Below are 20022 nucleotides of genomic sequence, written 5' to 3' on the forward strand. Positions count from 1 at the left end.
CGTCACTTGAGATCTCGGAGGCCTGTAGGCGGCCGAGTCGCGGCGTGAAAAAAATGTGGTTAATTGCCACTGTCTGCTTCGCAAAAAATCTTTTAGAAAAGATTTTTGCTTTTAGAAAAAATCTCTAACACCTCCGGAACCGCCGAGACGCCCAGGGGAAGGTCGCTGCAGGAAGGGACGATCCGCTGTAACACGTCGTAGCACCAGAGTGTAGTTGTAGAGGATTGAATCCTGAGTTGTACTCATGAGCGATGGCTCTGAAGAACAAAAGGTAAGTGAATGCTGCACGCCGGCCTCCTTTTATACCGGATTTCCGGGGGCGGAGCCCGGCATGCAAATTGCATTCGCCAAATTTCATTGGCCTTTTCTATAGTAGTCAGAGTTGATTGGTTCTCAAGGGCGAACCCCATCTGTCGCTCTCGACACAACGTCGAGAGACCGACAGAAAGGGAACCTAGAATCGCCCCTGGCTCAGACTCTCTTTCTCCATTTTTCAAATTGGAGCGCGCATCTAAAAGTTCCTTCCCAGTGTATGCATGTGCGCGCGCTGTTATGATGACAACAACGGAACAACCTAGTCAGCAGTTCAACTGAGGGGTGGGTCTGGCAACAGTAGCTTGCTGAACTGTCAAGTAATGTTCGTTTGGCTGCCTGGGGCTCGATGATATAGAGCGATCAACTTTTTTTGAGCAAGCTTTGATTATGCGTGACACGGTCTCAATTTGCGGGACGCATGAATTGGGCTTCAAACGCTGTGCGCGCACGCGCTACGCGGGACGGGTGGTCACCCTAGTGGGAGTTCAGGCTTTTTAGGGGTTTCTGGGATAGTGTGTGCAGCCCACACATAATGTGACTCCCAGAATCGGAAGCTCAAGGGGCAGAGGTACTACCTCCGTAGGGGTATCGGGTCAGACAGACAGTTCAGAACAGACAGGCAGATGAAGACAGACCGGCAGATCCGGACAAACAGGCACTACACAATCTTCCCGCGAGTCCAGCATAATATTACCCTTAGCGGTGATCCAATGGGCGGGACTTTCTGCCAGGCCCTCGATCTCCACTGTGTTATACACTGTCACAGGCAATGTAGCCCGGCTCCAGCACCTGGTCGGACGTGGAGCGAGGCTCTGGCTCTGGGGGAATCCTTGGTTCAGTCGCTCCTGATGACGATGGCTCATGACTTGGGTCAGGCTCTGTCTCTTTGGCTGTTTAAGAGGCTTTGATTGAGTTTTTTGGGTGTTTAACAATGGATGTTCATGTTTCTAATTTAAAAAAAACGCTTTGTATTTCACATATTTCAAGTCTATTGTTCATCGCTGTCCCACTTTAAACAAAACGACTGGAATTATTACGGTCTATATAAAGTCCCTGCTTAGGAAACGCTCTGATTGGTAAAATTGACCAGGTCTTTCGTGATTGGCTTCCGCTTCTCAGGCTGTTGTGATTGGTCAGTGCCCCTCTCAGTCCACGTGTATTCATAAGCATTGGCTTTTAGCAATAAACAGTAACAATGGCGTCAACTTCACTTTATCAGTTAAATACACGCGGATCGATTGAAGTGTAACGGATGTATATTGGTGGATGAGAAAAGGTCAATCTCTGTTAGGGATGGCACATTTTATTCCTACTATGGTGTGGGGAACGACACCAGAGCGAATGGAATTAGACCGGTAATATTATTTAATACTAATAACAGAAGCGTTAGTTTTGCTTTTTTATATTGGACCCGAGTTGGTTAATAAAACCAGGAGATTGACCAGGAGACATTTGCAAGCAGGACTTCAATGGACGTTTCACAAGGGTTTTAAGAGGTAAGCGCACACACACACAATATCAGTGTATTTCACAGAACAGCTTTCAAAGCCGATGTTAAATTCAAGGAAGCTGTTATTTGATCGTTGGTTATCTTAGAATGTGTGTAGCTGAATTCTTATTACCAGCTGCAAATTCTGATAAAGACAATATCTCGCTTGGCACGGAACTTTGAGTTTTATCATTTTGCAGGTATTATTTGTGCTCTAGAAAGCAACATTACACACTTACTAAATGTTGAAAAATGGGATTGCGGGGAACGTGCTCTTTAATGTAAAAACTGGATTAATTTAAAATGGTGTGTGTGTTGAAATATATGTGACTTCACTGAGAAAAGTTATGCAAACATCTTGTCCAAAAATTGAGTAAACTTAAAAGTTTGTCCAACACTTTGTTGGGTTTAATTTGAAAGATTTTCAAACTTTTGCAGTGTGGTAATAGTTTTTAGAAATAAAATGGTTTAAAAAATAACTAGTAGTTTCTGTAGTGGATCCTTCAGTAGATCAGAGAGCAGCTTCACTCCTGAATCTTCTGGATTATTATATCTCAGATCCAGTTGTGTCAGATGTGAGGGGTTTGATCTCAAAGCTGAAGTCAGAGCAACACAACCTTCAGATCCAATACAGCAGTTACACAGACTGAAAAGAGAAGATATATGCAAATATCATTTAGACAATAATCAGGTGTAAAATTGTTGAATATATCATTTATTATCCATCAAATTTATCAAATGATGTCCCTTTTTACAATATATAATAAATTAAATCACTGTTTAACATTATTGGTTTAATGATTTTCTTACTGTAATGTCTTCAGTTTACAGTTTGTATTCTTCAGTCCATCAGAGAGCAGCTTCACTCCTGAATCCTTCAGATTATTGTGACTCAGGTTCAGTTCTGTCAGACTTGAGGAGTTTGATCTGAGAATTGACGCCAGTGATGAACAACTTTTCTCTGTCAGATTACAGCCACTCAGACTGAAAGAGAAATAACAACATAAATTAGTAAAAATTTTGGTAATTTTTAATAAACCATACAAATTGATCTCATTAATTTTTAATGAAAGCTTGACAACTTCTATGAGTGACAGTGAACTTCAGCAAAACATAATGTATGTGTGTCCAGAAACACAACAAAAGTATGTCATGTTTAACTTAAATAAAAAAAAATGGAGAGCAACTTTCTGCATAATACAATAATATTTATTAATTGGGAAATGTTTTTATCCAGAGAGATTTACACATGAGATTAATACAAGAAGAATGAGTTTATCAATGAGAAAACTAAATACAAGTATTTTAACTACATACAATTTACACAAGAACAAGAGTGAAACAGCAAAAATACTTGACAGTCACTTGTGATTATTAAAAATAGTGAGATTATAAACAAAATTATAATTGAATCAGTAACTCACAGTAGTGTCTGTAGTTGACAGTGTGGATCCTTCAGTAGATCAGAGAGCAGCTTCACTCCTGAATCTTCTGGATTATTATATCTCAGATCCAGTTGTGTCAGATGTGAGGGGTTTGATCTCAGAGCTGAAGTCAGAGCAACACAACCTTCAGATCCAATACTGCAACCAGACAGACTGAAAGGAGAAGAAAATGAAGTTAAATAATGTCTTTAACATTTAGACAATAATTAGGAGTAAAATTGTTGAATATATCATTTATTATCCATCACATTTATCAAATGATGTCCCTTTTTACAATATATAATAAATTAAGTCACTGTTTAACATTATTGGTTTAATGATTTTCTTACTTCAATGTCTTCAGTTTACAGTTTGTATTCTTCAGTCCATCAGAGAGCAGCTTCACTCCTGAATCCTTCAGATTATTGTGACTCAGGTTCAGTTCTGTCAGACTTGAGGAGTTTGATATGAGAACTGACGCCAGTGATGAACAACTTTTCTCTGTCAGATTACAGCCACTCAGACTGAAAGAGAAATAACAACATAAATTAGTAAAAATTTTGCTAATTTTTAATAAACCATACAAATTGATCTCATTAATTTTTAATGAAAGCTTGACAACTTCTATGAGTGACAGTGAACTTCAGCAAAACATAATGTATGTGTGTCCAGAAACACAACAAAAGTATGTCATGTTTAACTTAAATAAAAAAAAATGGAGAGCAACTTTCTGCATAATACAATAATATTTATTAATTGGGAAATGTTTTTATCCAGAGAGATTTACACATGAGATTAATACAAGAAGAATGAGTTTATCAATGAGAAAACTAAATACAAGTATTTTAACTACATACAATTTACACAAGAACAAGAGTGAAACAGCAAAAATACTTGACAGTCACTTGTGATTATTAAAAATAGTGAGATTATAAACAAAATTATAATTGAATCAGTAACTCACAGTAGTGTCTGTAGTTGACAGTGTGGATCCTTCAGTAGATCAGAGAGCAGCTTCACTCCTGAATCTTCTAGATTATTATATCTCAGATCCAGTTGTGTCAGATGTGAGGGGTTTGATCTCAGAGCTGAAGTCAGAGCAACACAACCTTCAGATCCAATACTGCACTTATACAGACTGAAGAGAGAAGAAAATGAAGTTAAATAATGTCTTTAACATTTAGACAATAATTAGGAGTAAAATTGTTGAATATATCATTTATTATCCATCACATTTATCAAATGATGTCCCTTTTTACAATATATAATAAATTAAGTCACTGTTTAACATTATTGGTTTAATGATTTTCTTACTGTAATGTCTTCAGTTTACAGTTTGTATTCTTCAGTCCATCAGAGAGCAGCTTCACTCCTGAATCCTTCAGTTTATTGTGACTCAGGTTCAGTTCTGTCAGACTTGAGGAGTTTGATCTGAGAACTGACGCCAGTGATGAACAACTTTTCTCTGTCAGATTACAGTCACTCAGACTGAAAGAGAAATAACAACACAACAGTCAAGATATAAACACATCAAGAGATAATGTTTGCATAAGAGCTGAAGAAACATCTGCAGCTGATAGAGAATTACTGCAAGAACTGAACCCTGACAGACAATTACAATTAAATAAATGATAAACAAAAAAGTAAAAGACAGAGCACAAGAGAGCAGCTCTCACTCTATAGATAAAGTGAACAATTCCTTCATATTTTAAATGATGTCTCTGATCATGTACACAACATTAACTGATCACTGTTACAGTAATATGACTGTTAAATGTTCAGGTGAAATGCAGTTAAATGACTCACTCATCTGTTCTGGATGCTTTGATCACTGGCAGAAGCCTCAGAAGACATTCATCTGATGGATCATATTTCCTCAGATTAAACTCATCCAGTTTCTCTTCTGAGTTCAGTAACACAAACACCAGAGCCGACCACTGAGCAGGAGAGAGAAGGACTCCAGTAAGACTAAACTCATCTCCTCTGTTCACATATGTTTGTACTTCCTGCACTAGAGAATGATCATTGAGTTCATTCAGACAGTGAAACAGATTGATGGATTTCTCTGGAGAGAGATTCTCTCTGATCTTCATCTTAATGTACTCGACTATTTCCTGTTTACTGTCAGATCTTCTTCCTTTCTGTGTCATCAGATCTCGTAAGATTGTCTGACTGGACTTCAGTGAAAGACCCAGAAGAAATCTGAGGTAAAGATCCAGGTGTCCGTTCTCACTCTGTAAGGCCTTGTCCACTTCACTCTTCAGTAAATCACTCTCGCTTGATGTGAATCTGCTGAAGTTTTCTGATGTTTGCTGAAGAAATGACAGAAACACAAATAAAGCAGCGAGAAACTCCTGAACGCTCAGATGCACAAAGCTGAACACCTTCCCCAGGTTCAGTCCAAACTCCTCTCTGAAGATCTGAGTACAAACTCCTGAGTACACTGACGCTTCTCTGACATCAATGTCACACTCTCTCAGATCCTCCTCATAGAAGATCAGGTTCCCTTTCTCCAGCTGTTGAAAAGCCAGTTTTCCCAGTGACTCAAGACTCTTTCTAGCCTGCTGAAGATCTACCTCACATTCCCCATCATACTTCTGACTCTTCAGTTTGATCTGAAACATCAGGAAGTGTGTGAACATTTGAGTGAGAGTCTTGGGGATCTGTGCTTGACTCTCTGCTTCACTCAACATTCTCTGGAGAACAGTGGCTGAAATCCAGCAGAAGACTGGGATGTGACACATGATGTACAGACTTCTGGATGATTTCATGTGTGTGATGATTCTGTTGGCCAGACTCTCATCATTGATTCTCTTCCTGAAATACTCGTCCTTCTGAGGGTCATTGAATCCTCGTACATCTGTGATCAGATCAACACACTCAGGAGGAATCTGATTGGCTGCTGCTGGTCGAGAGGTGATCCAGATCAGAGCAGAAGGAAGCAGATTCCCCTTGATGAGGTTTGTCAGCAGCACATCCACTGACGCTGATTCTCTGACATCAAACAAACTCAGATTCTTTGAGAAATCTAGAGGAAGACGACACTCATCCAGACCATCAAAGATAAACACAACTTTATAATCATCAAAGTCTGTTGATCTCAGTTCTTTTGTATCTGTGAAGAACTGATGAAGAAGATCCATCAGACTGATATTTTTCTGTTTGATCAGATTCAGTTCTTTGAAAGGAAGTGGAAATATGAAGTGAAGATCTTGATTTGTTTTTCCTTCAGCCCAGTCCAGAATGAACTTCTGCACAGAGACTGTTTTTCCAATTCCAGCGACTCCTTTAGTCAGCACACTTCTGATGGGTTTGTTTTGTTCAGGTGAGACTTTAAAGATGTCATTACATTTGATTTGTGTTTCTTGTGTCTCTGATCTTCTGGATGCTGTCTCAATCTGTCTCACCTCATGTTCATTATTGATGTCTTCACTCCCTCCCTCTGTGATGTACAGCTCTGTGTAGATCTCATTCACAAGTGTTGAGCTTCCTTGAGCTGAGATTCCTTCATTCATTCTCTGGAATTGCTCTTTTAGTCTGGATCTGTGTTTCTTCATGTATACAGGAGCAAATTCTGATAAACAAAGGGAATATATTTATTTATAAATAACATCTATTGAATTCTATTGTATGTAAAATGTAAAAACAAACATATTTTTTTTCTTATTTAATATTAATATAGTACATTGTAATGCTTATTTAACCAAATTAATATTTTGTCTAATCTGTTATTTTATTTGACTCAAAAGTGTTTTAACATTTTGATGATCATGACATTAGATGAACACAAACAGCTTCACGGTTCTATTCTGTTGATTTATTAACTGTAAATGTATTTTCACTAATAATCATCAGTAAATACAGACACTGTGTCTGTTCATCTGAAGGTAAAGTGATGTAATAGTCACATGACTGAGAGCTCTTACTGGTCTGTAGTTTGTTAGCGAGGTCTGTCTGCTTCATCTTCTTCAGGACGTTCAGTGTGATCTTCAGAAACATCTCTCTGACTCTGATCTGATCTTCATCATCCTCCTCTTCTCTCTCGGAGCATGATGGGTAATCTGAACTCAGTAGACTCTTGAAGATCTTCAGCTCTTTCTTCATCAGAGAGACGAGTTTGTGCTCAACCTCCTGAAATCATTGTTCAAACACACAGGATTGTGTTGTGTTGTGTTGTGTTGTGTTGTGTTGTGTTGTGTTGTGTTATCTTATCTTATCTTATCTTATCTTATCTTATCTTATCTTATCTTATCTTATCTTATCTTATCTTATCTGGGCAGGAAATGGTTTTATGTCATGAAACTGAAACTTAAAAACAGACAAGACGTAGATGTAGACAAACTATCCAGCACAAGACAGCAAATACAATGACATTTAATAGGAGAAGAACAAATGAGGCAAAACGAGGGCAACAGCTGAAGGGCGTGACTTGATAATGGGATAATAAATAAGGGAACAAGGGGGCGGGGCTAAAACGAAAGATAGGCGCAGAAGGCACAATCAATGGCCAAGTGCTTCCAACACAAACACAAGTGGGGCTGTCATGATCCCGTTGGCCAGGACGAGAAAAAACTGCCAGGAAGGCGGGATCATGACAGTTTTAAAATCTGATTTTCGTTAACATTACACAAACAAAATCATATTATCTTTAGTTCATATATTGTCATCAAATTATTAACAAAGCATCTGTCAGGTCCCTGGTCTGAGCACCTGCTTGTTTCCATTTCGTTCTATGTTTGTGTTGTGTCGAGCATACGGTTTTATTTGACAGCTCACCATGTGCTCGGAGTCCGCTTGTGTGTGCTCTGCCCCTCTTGTGATCCGCTTACCTACTCACACCGGTTTCTCCTCTCTCTCATCACAGCCCACCTGGGTCCATTTTCACTTTCATCTCTCTCTTAACTTAATCCCCCGTGTTTTTCTGTTCGGTGTCAGATCGTTACTTTTACCTAGCCTGCATGACTGCTTTGTCTAGAAATCTCATTTTTAAATCTAGTCTCGTCTAGTCTAGTCTAGTGCTTTTTAACTAGTTTCGGGCTCGTACTGGTGTCTCTAGTAATCCCTTGTCTTGTTTAGGCTCCAGAGCTGCTAGTGTCCTGCACGGTCTTCTCTCTCTTCTGTGTCTTCAGCTGCTGCCCTTATGACCACTCCTCTCTATGCCGTAAAGTGGGTCCAGTGTTTCCTGTGAGGTTCTGTTGCTCTTGTAGAGTATTCTCAGTGAGTTCTCTCATTGAATACGTCAAGTGGAATCCTCTCTAGGAGTGTCCACAGTGACTTCTCTTATGGATCACATTTAGTGGATTTCTCTCTCGGAAGATTCTCAGTGGCTTCTTGTGGAGCTCGACCTGATTTTGCCAAGTGGTTGATGTCCTCAGGACAACATTTTTATAAATAACACCTAAACCCACATCAAACCCCTACTCTAACCATAACTTATCCCTAAAATCAGATGGAAATTATAAGTGGAAAACAATGGTCTAGAAGCACCTAATCCTGTTTGGAAGATTAAACTTAAAATAAACTGTAAACTTATTTCTGAAATTTGATTGGTTGATTTTAATGATGTCCCAGGGTCAAATTGATGCTGCTCTAAGAATATCAACCACTTTGCAAAAACAGGAGAGCCGTCAGTGGACATCTCTCTTGGAATATACTCTGTGAGTCTCCGTGAATTTTCGCCAGAACTTCGCTTGCCGCGGAGCTGCACGGCGTGGACTACTCTGAGCGCAGCAGGAAACACTCTCTCCGACTTTCTCTTACCTGGCCACTTGCCCTCCGGCTCCGTCCATCACCCTCATCCCCACTGCCCGAGCGCTCGAGCCTGTTTTCACTGCCCTGGCATACAAATCCTCGTTTTGGCAGCTCCCCACCTGAACTCTAGTGATCTTCTTCTCTCCTTGTGAGTATTTTTTAAAGTTGTGAATTATTCCTGCGTCTGACTCCAGTGTCTGCCTTAACAGAACACACTGAGATCTATTTAAAATCAATATGATCGTGACTTCTTACTACAATGAATCAGTTTGAGACTAAACATCTAAACATGTTTTATAATCATCAGTAATGATAACAGTAATCTGTGTAAAGATGCAGTATGACTGCCAGTAAAAGAATCTCATGAAACGCCCCTTAAACATACAGATTTGTATTTAGGCTTATACAAATATTTTGTAGTAAAATCATTTTAAAACATAATTTGAAAAAAAACGTCTACATTTCTGAATAAAGTGTGTGAATGAACATGATATTGACTGTAAATCAATGTGCAATAAATTATTGTCATTTTAGGAAAATACTACAAAAGACATTTTTGTAAACGAAAACACTGTAACATATCACAGATAAACATTTAAATTAAATACATTAAGTATATTAATAGAAAGAGTATGGTGTATGCTAACACATCTTTTTTATTAAGGCCACCAGACATCTGTGATTTATGTGCATGTGGTGCGAGTTTATTCTAAATTGTTTACTTATAGAAATTCAGGACCGAGTTAAATTGTATAATATCAGACCCCCCATTACATGCATGAAAAGACGATGAATAAAAAAACACAAAATACATGATCACACACAAAGCACCTACTTGGAAAACTGAATCCATGTGCTTCCCTTTGAAGGATCCATTTGTTGTGTTACTGTAATTGAACAATAAATGAAATATCTGTTTACATACAGTGAACACATGTATTAATGTGTGTATCTGTCAGTAAAGTGTTCAGTGAATATCTGCAGTAACATCAACAGCACAGACTCAGATCAGAGAATAAAGATGATGAAGTGATTTACTCGTCTAAACCATCAGACTGTTCTCACCTCACATCTGTATCATCACAGTCTCCTGAACTGAAGTTAAGTGGAATATCCATTGATTCATCACTCTTCATAGACACACAGCTGGGTTTAGGAGATTCTCCACGAGTCAAACTAAAACAACATTAAACAGAGTTTACTTCATGTTTAGTGTTATGCATTTTTCAATAAAGCACTTTTATTAATAAGTTATTTCACCCATTGATAATAATTTATATCAATTATCAAATATATTTTAAAATCATTCCAAAAAATATATTTTTTAAATGTGTCTAAAAGTTTCATACATTTTCATTCATATAAAACCACAAATAATAAATGAACTTTAAACTGAAACCATTTAAAATAAAAATAAGTTGTTAAATACAAACTCTTATTACTGTCAGACCAACATTTAGCCATTAACTGTACAAACACAGACATTTTTCAATTATAATAAAAACAATTTTAGTTTATCAAAATATTTCGATTATCTCACCTTTTTGTCTCTGTGGAGAGATTCATGATGAACACACAGTGTCAGAACATAAAGAGTTAAACCTGTAAATAAAATACTGATGTGTTATGTGTCATCTCAGAAATACACACTTCTTTCAAACCAGTCCGTACACAACATTGTGTTGCACATTTGATCTTTAAACAGTGAAGATACATTTCAAAACGTCACTTTTAATGTTTTGAGTTTATAAACACACTTCCATATTCCAAAAATAACACAATATTTCCAAGACAGTTCTTCAACCAATAAACTTAATGTGATGTTCAGAGCAAGACAATATTGAATCTACTGAATAAACATTAGACTATTTATACTTACTGTGTTTTTATCTTGTTTATTATTAATTTTCTTGAATGAGGCTTTACTGTAAAATGGCTCCTGCTGTAATAGTTTCACTTTCACCTGCAGCTGTGTCGCTACCCGATACATCCCGGAAACACGATTTGTTTCGCGTGTTTCAGGTGTTACAAAATTTTCTGTTACCCGTGATATTTTGTGACCCTAGTAGGCGCTGTTGTCCCTATCGACAGTTCTCTACGCAAAGAGCGTAAATTCGGGCGAGGATGCGCTTTGTGCTCGTGCGCAGCTTTTTAATCTTGGGCAATAACGCGCTTTGTTCTCGTGCACGTTACTGTGAGCGGGCTTTTCAGAAAGTCTGTTTGAGAGTGCTCACGTGACGTGGGTAGCTGAACACGCCGATTGAACTGTACAAAGCAGGTTCATTTAATTCGTTTGGAATTATTGTGATTTCGATGGTAATTGTTTTATAGCCAATATGTAGGTGTGTGTATGTGTAGATGTAGATATATATACACACACATATATATATATATTCACTTTTATCCTAATAATAGAACAGCAATCACGACAATTCTAAACATTGTCCATTTAAGAAACATGAACATAAATGAGCTTCGTGTTATACATACATGCATTATAGGCTATAAAATGTACATAAGAACATAATATTATAAAATTATATGTTTATAATGTACAAAGTAACCTTTTAGTCCTACAGCAGGTCACCATATATCGCGATGCACAGTAACGGGCCTAAAATATTCCGTTACCTTCCTCTGTTTTACACAGAATAGCCTTATTGTTCTTCATATTCACTCTTTAGACATCTTATGCCTTCTTGGTCTTATCCTGAAAAGCATTTAGCTGTGATGATATCAGTGACTGTGGTACAGCAGGTCACCATATATCACGATGCACAGTAACGGGCCTAAAATATTCCGTTACCTTCCTCTGTTTTACACAGAATAGCCTTATTGTTCTTCATATTCACTCTTTAGACATCTAATGTCTTCTTGGTCTTATCCTGAAAAGCATTTAGCTGTGATGATATCAGTGACTGTGGTACAGCAGGTCACCATATATCACGATGCACAGTAACGGGCCTAAAATAATCTGTTACCTTCCTCTGTTTTACACAGAATAGCCTTATTGTTCTTCATATTCACTCTTTAGACATCTAATGTCTTCTGTGTCTTATCCTGAAAAGCATTTAGCTGTGATGAGAACAGTGACTGTGGTACAGCAGGTCACCATATATCACGATGCACAGTAACGGGCCTAAAATATTCCGTTACCTTCCTCTGTTTTACACAGAATAGCCTTATTGTTCTTCATATTCACTCTTTAGACATCTTATGCCTTCTTGGTCTTATCCTGAAAAGCATTTAGCTGTGATGATATCAGTGACTGTGGTACAGCAGGTCACCATATATCACGATGCACGTAACTTGTAACTTGGACTTTGACTTTAAGTATATTTAAGTGTATTTTATTAAACTTTATTTTTCAAAACAGCAAAATAATTATTAAAAAAATATATATTATGGTGCATTTCAGAAGCATTTGATTATCATGTACCTTAAAATAAGTACATAAACCTACACAATCACAGTAACCACATCAATTAAGCGCAAGTCTTGCACATTACTTTATTACTTTTTTGCATGTTTGCAAAAGAAAATGCAGTAGAATTTTAATCTGGAGGCACAAACTGGCATGCAGCACAGCTGAAGTACTTCCTGGGGTCCACCATTTTAGCGCACTGTATGTGGAACCATCGGTCACACACGTCACACTGGACCTGTAGGAACAGAAGTAATAGTAATGCAACAACATTTCTAAGATAAATAACTGAAATACAATATAGCATACTATCATGACAGATGTATACTTAATACAATTTTTACCCAAGCATTTTCTTTTTTTTTGGCAGTTGTCCTTCCTTGCCCTGCATCCTTCTCCCCACAATAGTGGCAAAGCTCACTGAGGTCATCTGGTCACCAATAAAACAATACAACTTAGGAATGGGTTTCATCTGTTAATCATTGAAATAATATACGATATCGTGAAAATGACAGAAATAAACAAATAATACCTGTCTCGTTTAGGAGTGTCAACGCCACCTGTTTTCTGTATTTTTCAGCCGCAGAGGGGTCATTTGAAAATTGAAGAGGCTCTCCAGCAAGAATTTTCTCTGCATACTAATAATGAGATAATAATAATAATTATAATAAAACATAATAATATATGAGAAAGTTTAATAAATTCCAAAAAGTTAACACATTCAAAACAACCTTTATTTTCAAATGAAATCCCAAATGGCCAATCTGTGATTCATTTTTAAAAATGTGATAATAATGGCTAATAGATGATGAAAACCAGTGTCTTCAGAAATCAGCAAATTACCTTAAAACACATGCAAAGGTTTCCTGAGCCTTTAAATGGTCTCTCAGTCAAAAGAGTGAATATGAAGAACAATAAGGCTATTCTGTGTAAAACAGAGGAAGGTAACGGATTATTTTAGGCCCGTTACTGTGCATCGTGATATATGGTGACCTGCTGTACCACAGTCACTGTTCTCATCACAGCTAAATGCTTTTCAGGATAAGACACAGAAGACATTAGATGTCTAAAGAGTGAATATGAAGAACAATAAGGCTATTCTGTGTAAAACAGAGGAAGGTAACAGATTATTTTAGGCCCGTTAAAGTGCATCGTGATATATGGTGACCTGCTGTACCACAGTCACTGATATCATCACAGCTAAATGCTTTTCAGGATAAGACCAAGAAGACATTAGATGTCTAAAGAGTGAATATGAAGAACAATAAGGCTATTCTGTGTAAAACAGAGGAAGGTAACGGATTATTTTAGGCCCGTTAAAGTGCATCGTGATATATGGTGACCTGCTGTACCACAGTCACTGATATCATCACAGCTAAATGCTTTTCAGGATAAGACCAAGAAGGCATAAGATGTCTAAAGAGTGAATATGAAGAACAATAAGGCTATTCTGTGTAAAACAGAGGAAGGTAACGGAATATTTTAGGCCCGTTACTGTGCATCGTGATATATGGTGACCTGCTGTACCACAGTCACTGATATCATCACAGCTAAATGCTTTTCAGGATAAGACCAAGAAGGCATAAGATGTCTAAAGAGTGAATATGAAGAACAATAAGGCTATTCTGTGTAAAACAGAGGAAGGTAACGGAATATTTTAGGCCCGTTAAAGTGCATCGTGATATATGGTGACCTGCTGTACCACAGTCACTGATATCATCACAGCTAAATGCTTTTCAGGATAAGACACAGAAGACATTAGATGTCTAAAGAGTGAATATGAAGAACAATAAGGCTATTCTGTGTAAAACAGAGGAAGGTAACGGAATATTTTAGGCCCGTTACTGTGCATCGTGATATATGGTGACCTGCTGTACCACAGTCACTGTTCTCATCACAGCTAAATGCTTTTCAGGATAAGACACAGAAGACATTAGATGTCTAAAGAGTGAATATGAAGAACAATAAGGCTATTCTGTGTAAAACAGAGGAAGGTAACGGAATATTTTAGGCCCGTTACTGTGCATCGTGATATATGGTGACCTGCTGTACCACAGTCACTGTTCTCATCACAGCTAAATGCTTTTCAGGATAAGACACAGAAGACATTAGATGTCTAAAGAGTGAATATGAAGAACAATAAGGCTATTCTGTGTAAAACAGAGGAAGGTAACGGATTATTTTAGGCCCGTTAAAGTGCATCGTGATATATGGTGACCTGCTGTACCACAGTCACTGTTCTCATCACAGCTAAATGCTTTTCAGGATAAGACACAGAAGACATTAGATGTCTAAAGAGTGAATATGAAGAACAATAAGGCTATTCTGTGTAAAACAGAGGAAGGTAACGGAATATTTTAGGCCCGTTACTGTGCATCGTGATATATGGTGACCTGCTGTACCACAGTCACTGTTCTCATCACAGCTAAATGCTTTTCAGGATAAGACACAGAAGACATTAGATGTCTAAAGAGTGAATATGAAGAACAATAAGGCTATTCTGTGTAAAACAGAGGAAGGTAACGGATTATTTTAGGCCCGTTAAAGTGCATCGTGATATATGGTGACCTGCTGTACCACAGTCACTGTTCTCATCACAGCTAAATGCTTTTCAGGATAAGACACAGAAGACATTAGATGTCTAAAGAGTGAATATGAAGAACAATAAGGCTATTCTGTGTAAAACAGAGGAAGGTAACGGATTATTTTAGGCCCGTTACTGTGCATCGTGATATATGGTGACCTGCTGTACCACAGTCACTGATATCATCACAGCTAAATGCTTTTCAGGATAAGACCAAGAAGACATTAGATGTCTAAAGAGTGAATATGAAGAACAATAAGGTTATTCTGTGTAAAACAGAGGAAGGTAACGGAATATTTTAGGCCCGTTACTGTGCATCGTGATATATGGTGACCTGCTGTACCACAGTCACTGATATCATCACAGCTAAATGCTTTTCAGGATAAGACCAAGAAGACATTAGATGTCTAAAGAGTGAATATGAAGAACAATAAGGCTATTCTGTGTAAAACAGAGGAAGGTAACGGAATATTTTAGGCCCGTTACTGTGCATCGTGATATATGGTGACCTGCTGTACCACAGTCACTGATATCATCACAGCTAAATGCTTTTCAGGATAAGACCAAGAAGACATTAGATGTCTAAAGAGTGAATATGAAGAACAATAAGGCTATTCTGTGTAAAACAGAGGAAGGTAACGGAATATTTTAGGCCCGTTAAAGTGCATCGTGATATATGGTGACCTGCTGTACCACAGTCACTGTTCTCATCACAGCTAAATGCTTTTCAGGATAAGACCAAGAAGACATAAGATGTCTAAAGAGTGAATATGAAGAACAATAAGGCTATTCTGTGTAAAACAGAGGAAGGTAACGGAATATTTTAGGCCCGTTACTGTGCATCGTGATATATGGTGACCTGCTGTAGGACTAAAAGGTTACTTTGTACATTATAAACATATAATTTTATAATATTATGTTCTTATGTACATTTTATAGCCTATAATGCATGTATGTATAACACGAAGCTCATTTATGTTCATGTTTCTTAAATGGACAATGTTTAGAATTGTCGTGATTGCTGTTCTATTATTAGGATAAAAGTGAATATATATATATATGTGTGTGTATATATATCTACATCTACACATACACACACCTACATATTGGCTATAAAACAATTACCATCGAAATCACAATAATTCCAAACGAATTAAATGAACCTGCTTTGTACAGTTCAATCGGCGTGTTCAGCTACCCACGTCACGTGAGCACTCTCAAACAGACTTTCTGAAAAGCCCGCTCACAGTAACGTGCACGAGAACAAAGCGCGTTATTGCCCAAGATTAAAAAGCTGCGCACGAGCACAAAGCGCATCCTCGCCCGAATTTACGCTCTTTGCGTAGAGAACTGTCGATAGGGACAACAGCGCCTACTAGGGTCACAAAATATCACGGGTAACAGAAAATTTTGTACCACCGGGACGGATCGGGTAGCGAAATGTGACTTCTCAAACGAGCCTACAGTCATTTAGTCACATGATGACTAGGGTGACCACCTGCTAATAAGCCCAAGGGGGGACAAGGGGTATGTTTCTGAGGGACAATGTGGGACACTGGCTGGCGCGGCGGTGCCCCCAACCCCCGGACAGACTCACTGATAGTGGTTTACCCATTTCTAGCACATACCACCTTACATGGTATATTAATAATGCCCTATTCCCCTAAACATGTGTTATTGCTGATGTATGCTCATGAATAGGCCAGCCAATGTATATTTTTTTTAAATAAAGATTCACAATATTTTGAAAATTCAATGAATTGACAAATGCACTTCCACTTACGATTTACTTTAGCTATTTTATTTTCCCAGTCTTTCTTGTACCCACACCTTCTCTTTTTAATTAATGGCTCAGACCAGTGGCGTTGCTAGGCCCTTTTTAGGGGAGCTAAAGCCTCCCTAAGTTCTAGCTCAGCCCCCCCCTAAAATACTGTTTGTAATGTAATCTGTACAAGAATTCGAGATCACTTTATAGCCCCCTTTAAAACTCTTATTATGAAAACGGCGTTAGGCTGCGTTATTTAGCGCATTCTTCAGTTCACACAGTAGCACGTTGGAGTTAACGTCATTAGCAGAGTAACTTTACAATGTGTGTTCATTAACATGACATCTGCATTTTTGCCATTCTTTGTTATAAATGCATCTTAATATGATGTGGAAGCGATACAAGACCATTTCCCATTCACTGTTTAAAAGTTTTATGTGCGTTCAACCCTCGTTAACTATTTGTTAACTTTACCTCAAGCCAAATGAAAGCACTAAACACCAATGACGGCATACTTCCACGATCAAGATGATATTGTAGCGCACAGAAAGTGTCATTAATGATGATGTGCTATAGTTATAGAGAGTCGACTGTAGTTTTGACAGCTCCGGAAAGAGGACGAGCAGATAAGAGTTACTGTAGTTCAGCCCGGTGCGGCAGTGTTATTCATTGTTCTGAGTTCAGAGGAAATAAAAGTGTACAGAAGCTCTATGTCGTTTTTCAGACGCTTCAGTATTTTCATCATTAATTGAAAACATATTGTGGAGGTAATAGATGAACACACAGTCATGCAGAGAGAGTGACAGCGCTAGTGCTAAACAGAATGAATGGCAGGGAAACATATTAAGTTATTCTTACTAAATAATGATTCAGCAGTTGATTGTGACATTTATTTTATGGATTTGTGACTGTTGTTGTCACTTTGAAATATAAATGTTGCACATTGACCGATTAATGTGATATTCGTTTGAATAACAATAACTTGTATTTATGCTTTTCTGCATATTCTTTATTAATTATTTATTTTAGTAACGTATACAATATGTGGTGATTAGAGTGTGTCTCTCTCTCTATATATATATCCTCATTGAAGGCTGAGCCCCCCTAATATTGAAAACCTAGAATCGCCCCTGGCTCAGACTTTCTTTCTCCATTTTTCAAATTGAAGCGCGCATCTAAAAGTTCCTTCCCAGTGTGTGAATGTGCGCGCGCTGTCATGACAACAACAACGGAACAACCTAGTCAGCAGTTCATCTGAGGGGTGGGTGTGGCAACAGTAGCGTGCTGAACTGTCAAGTAATGTTCGTTTGGCTGTCTGGGGCTCGATGATATAGAGCGACCAACTTTTTTTGAGCAAGCTTTGATTATGCGTGACACCTTCTCAATTTGCGGGACGCATGAATTGGGCTTCAAACGCTGTGCACGCACGCGCTACGCGGGACGGGTGGTCACCCTAGAATCATATGTATTCATTCCTTTATTTTATTATTCACTTCTATTCATATTATTTGCTCTTTACTTTCCTGTTGTTTAACCTCATTGGGAGTTGTATTGTGTCTTATGCTGATATGAGTATCCATTGGTCTCCATCTCAAGGTCCATAATAATGTCATGAGACAATGTTTTGATACTGTAATCTTGAATAGTTAAAAACACATATTGAATCTGTTTCTAGTCAGACGAAGTTTGGCAGAGCTTGAGTGAGCATCAACACACAACTGAGATTATTCAATAAATCATTTGTCTGTCTATTTAACATCACTCTGTCTCCTGCCTGCTGTTCTTCCCTTCAGCTCTATATCTCCCTGGTGGTTGGGTTAAAGGATTGACTCACAATGGAGTTGATATCTCCAGGTGTAATTTGTTCCTGACGGAGAGAGATCTAGTGAGACTGGACTCAAAGTTTAGATCTATAAGATCTACAAGCCATATCTCATAGTTGGATCTATCAGTATCATCCTGTAGTCTCTGAGCTCCTAAAGTCTGGTGTGTGTCTGGTCACGATACATTATTACATGGTCAATGGCCACCTTTGTGGCTTTTAATTTCATTTAATGAAGAATTAACATTATATAATGAAATACTTGAACAAAGAATGTGATGTTTTATTGTTAATAAAATTTTCAAATAGTTCAGACTTTGATCAACATGAGCACACAGTTACACATCATATATCTGACATGTGTCCTGTCTTTATCATGCACTGATTTGCAAAGCACAGAGATTCAGTGAAGCAGCAACTTTCCAAACATAAAACTGTAAATAATTGTAAGAATATCTTGTGCAAAGTATTAATTAATAATAAGGACTGTCAAATTAACCGCGATTAGTCGCCTCCAGGATAAACGATAGTGTGAACATAATACAATGATATACTGTTCATATTCCATTCCATTTTCTACCGCTTATCCGAACTATCTCAGGTCACGGGGAGCCTGCTCCTATCTCAGGAGTCATCGGGCATCAAGGCAGGATACACCCTGGATGGAGTGCGAACCCATCGCAGGGCACACACACTCACTCATTCACTCACGCACTCACGCACTCACACCATACGGACAATTTTTCCAGAGATGCCAATCAACCTACCATGCATGTCTTTGGACCAGAGGAGGAAACCGGAGGAAACCCCCGAGGCACGGGGAGAACATGCAAACTCCACACACACAAGTCGGAAGCGGGAATCGAACCCCCAACCCTGGAGGTGTGAGGCGAACGTGCTAACCACTAAGCCACCGTGCCCCCTTACTGCTCATATTGATTTTGTATTTATAAACACAAACACATCCATGCATATATTTAAAAAAAAAAAAATTAGTTGTATGTGTATGTTTTTTTGTTTATAAATACAAAATGAAACTGCACAGTACACAGACATATAATGTCACGGTTTCTCTCCATGTTTCCCCCTTGTGAGTGAAGAGTGGTGTTGCATCTAGCCAATGGAAAAACACAATTTTTGGTGTTATCTTTTTATTTCCATTGGGTGGGCAAGACAGACGTTTATTGCATACTTCATTTAAACACTGAATTTGTTGGTAAGGCCATCATATAAGAATTTAAACAGATTCGCTTTATAGGACTAGTTGTTAAAATCCTACTATTTCAGCACAGTTGAATTGCCCAATAGGACATTTCCCACGACTTATGCAGGTGGAAGCAGTCAAGAATATGAATAGAGGAAAGGAGGTCTGAAGATTCACTGATTCGTCGGGAAGGCATCCTCTGTGTTTGGGCATAAATGATTATAGAAATACACAGAATACTTAC

The 20022-nt window shown here is 38.1% G+C and overlaps 1 protein-coding gene and 1 long non-coding RNA gene across 2 annotated transcripts; both read right to left on the reverse strand.

Moving 5' to 3' along the window:
- Positions 1 to 2183: 2183 nt before the first annotated feature.
- LOC130418050 (NACHT, LRR and PYD domains-containing protein 3-like) lies at positions 2184 to 11034 on the reverse strand. The gene is made up of 10 exons (XM_056743993.1): positions 10859 to 11034; positions 10520 to 10581; positions 10045 to 10155; positions 9815 to 9866; positions 7155 to 7359; positions 5035 to 6802; positions 3579 to 3752; positions 3229 to 3402; positions 2615 to 2788; positions 2184 to 2450 (listed from the first exon to the last, which is right to left on the reverse strand). The coding sequence occupies exons 2-10, from the start codon at positions 10543 to 10545 to the stop codon at positions 2273 to 2275; spliced, it is 2862 nt and encodes a 953-aa protein (XP_056599971.1). The 5' UTR covers positions 10546 to 10581; positions 10859 to 11034; the 3' UTR covers positions 2184 to 2272.
- Positions 11035 to 12317: 1283 nt separating this feature from the next.
- On the reverse strand, positions 12318 to 13048 carry LOC130418063 (uncharacterized). Its single transcript, XR_008906270.1, has 3 exons — positions 12936 to 13048; positions 12748 to 12833; positions 12318 to 12641 (listed from the first exon to the last, which is right to left on the reverse strand). It is a non-coding gene; the product is annotated as an uncharacterized LOC130418063 (long non-coding RNA).
- Positions 13049 to 20022: the final 6974 nt, after the last annotated feature.

This window comes from Triplophysa dalaica, chromosome 3, assembly GCF_015846415.1.
Source record: "Triplophysa dalaica isolate WHDGS20190420 chromosome 3, ASM1584641v1, whole genome shotgun sequence".
Classification (NCBI taxonomy): domain Eukaryota; kingdom Metazoa; phylum Chordata; class Actinopteri; order Cypriniformes; family Nemacheilidae; genus Triplophysa; species Triplophysa dalaica.

Excerpts from the sequence above, each read along its gene's own strand:
- LOC130418050 (XM_056743993.1), bottom strand. The coding sequence starts at position 10,545 with ATGAATCTCTCCACAGAGACAAAAAG. Across the intron at positions 9,867-10,044 it reads TGTGATGATACAGATGTGAG|TAACACAACAAATGGATCCT; the intron begins GTGAGAACAGTC and ends GTTCAATTACAG. Across the intron at positions 6,803-7,154 it reads CGCTAACAAACTACAGACCA|AATTTGCTCCTGTATACATG; the intron begins GTAAGAGCTCTC and ends TTTGTTTATCAG.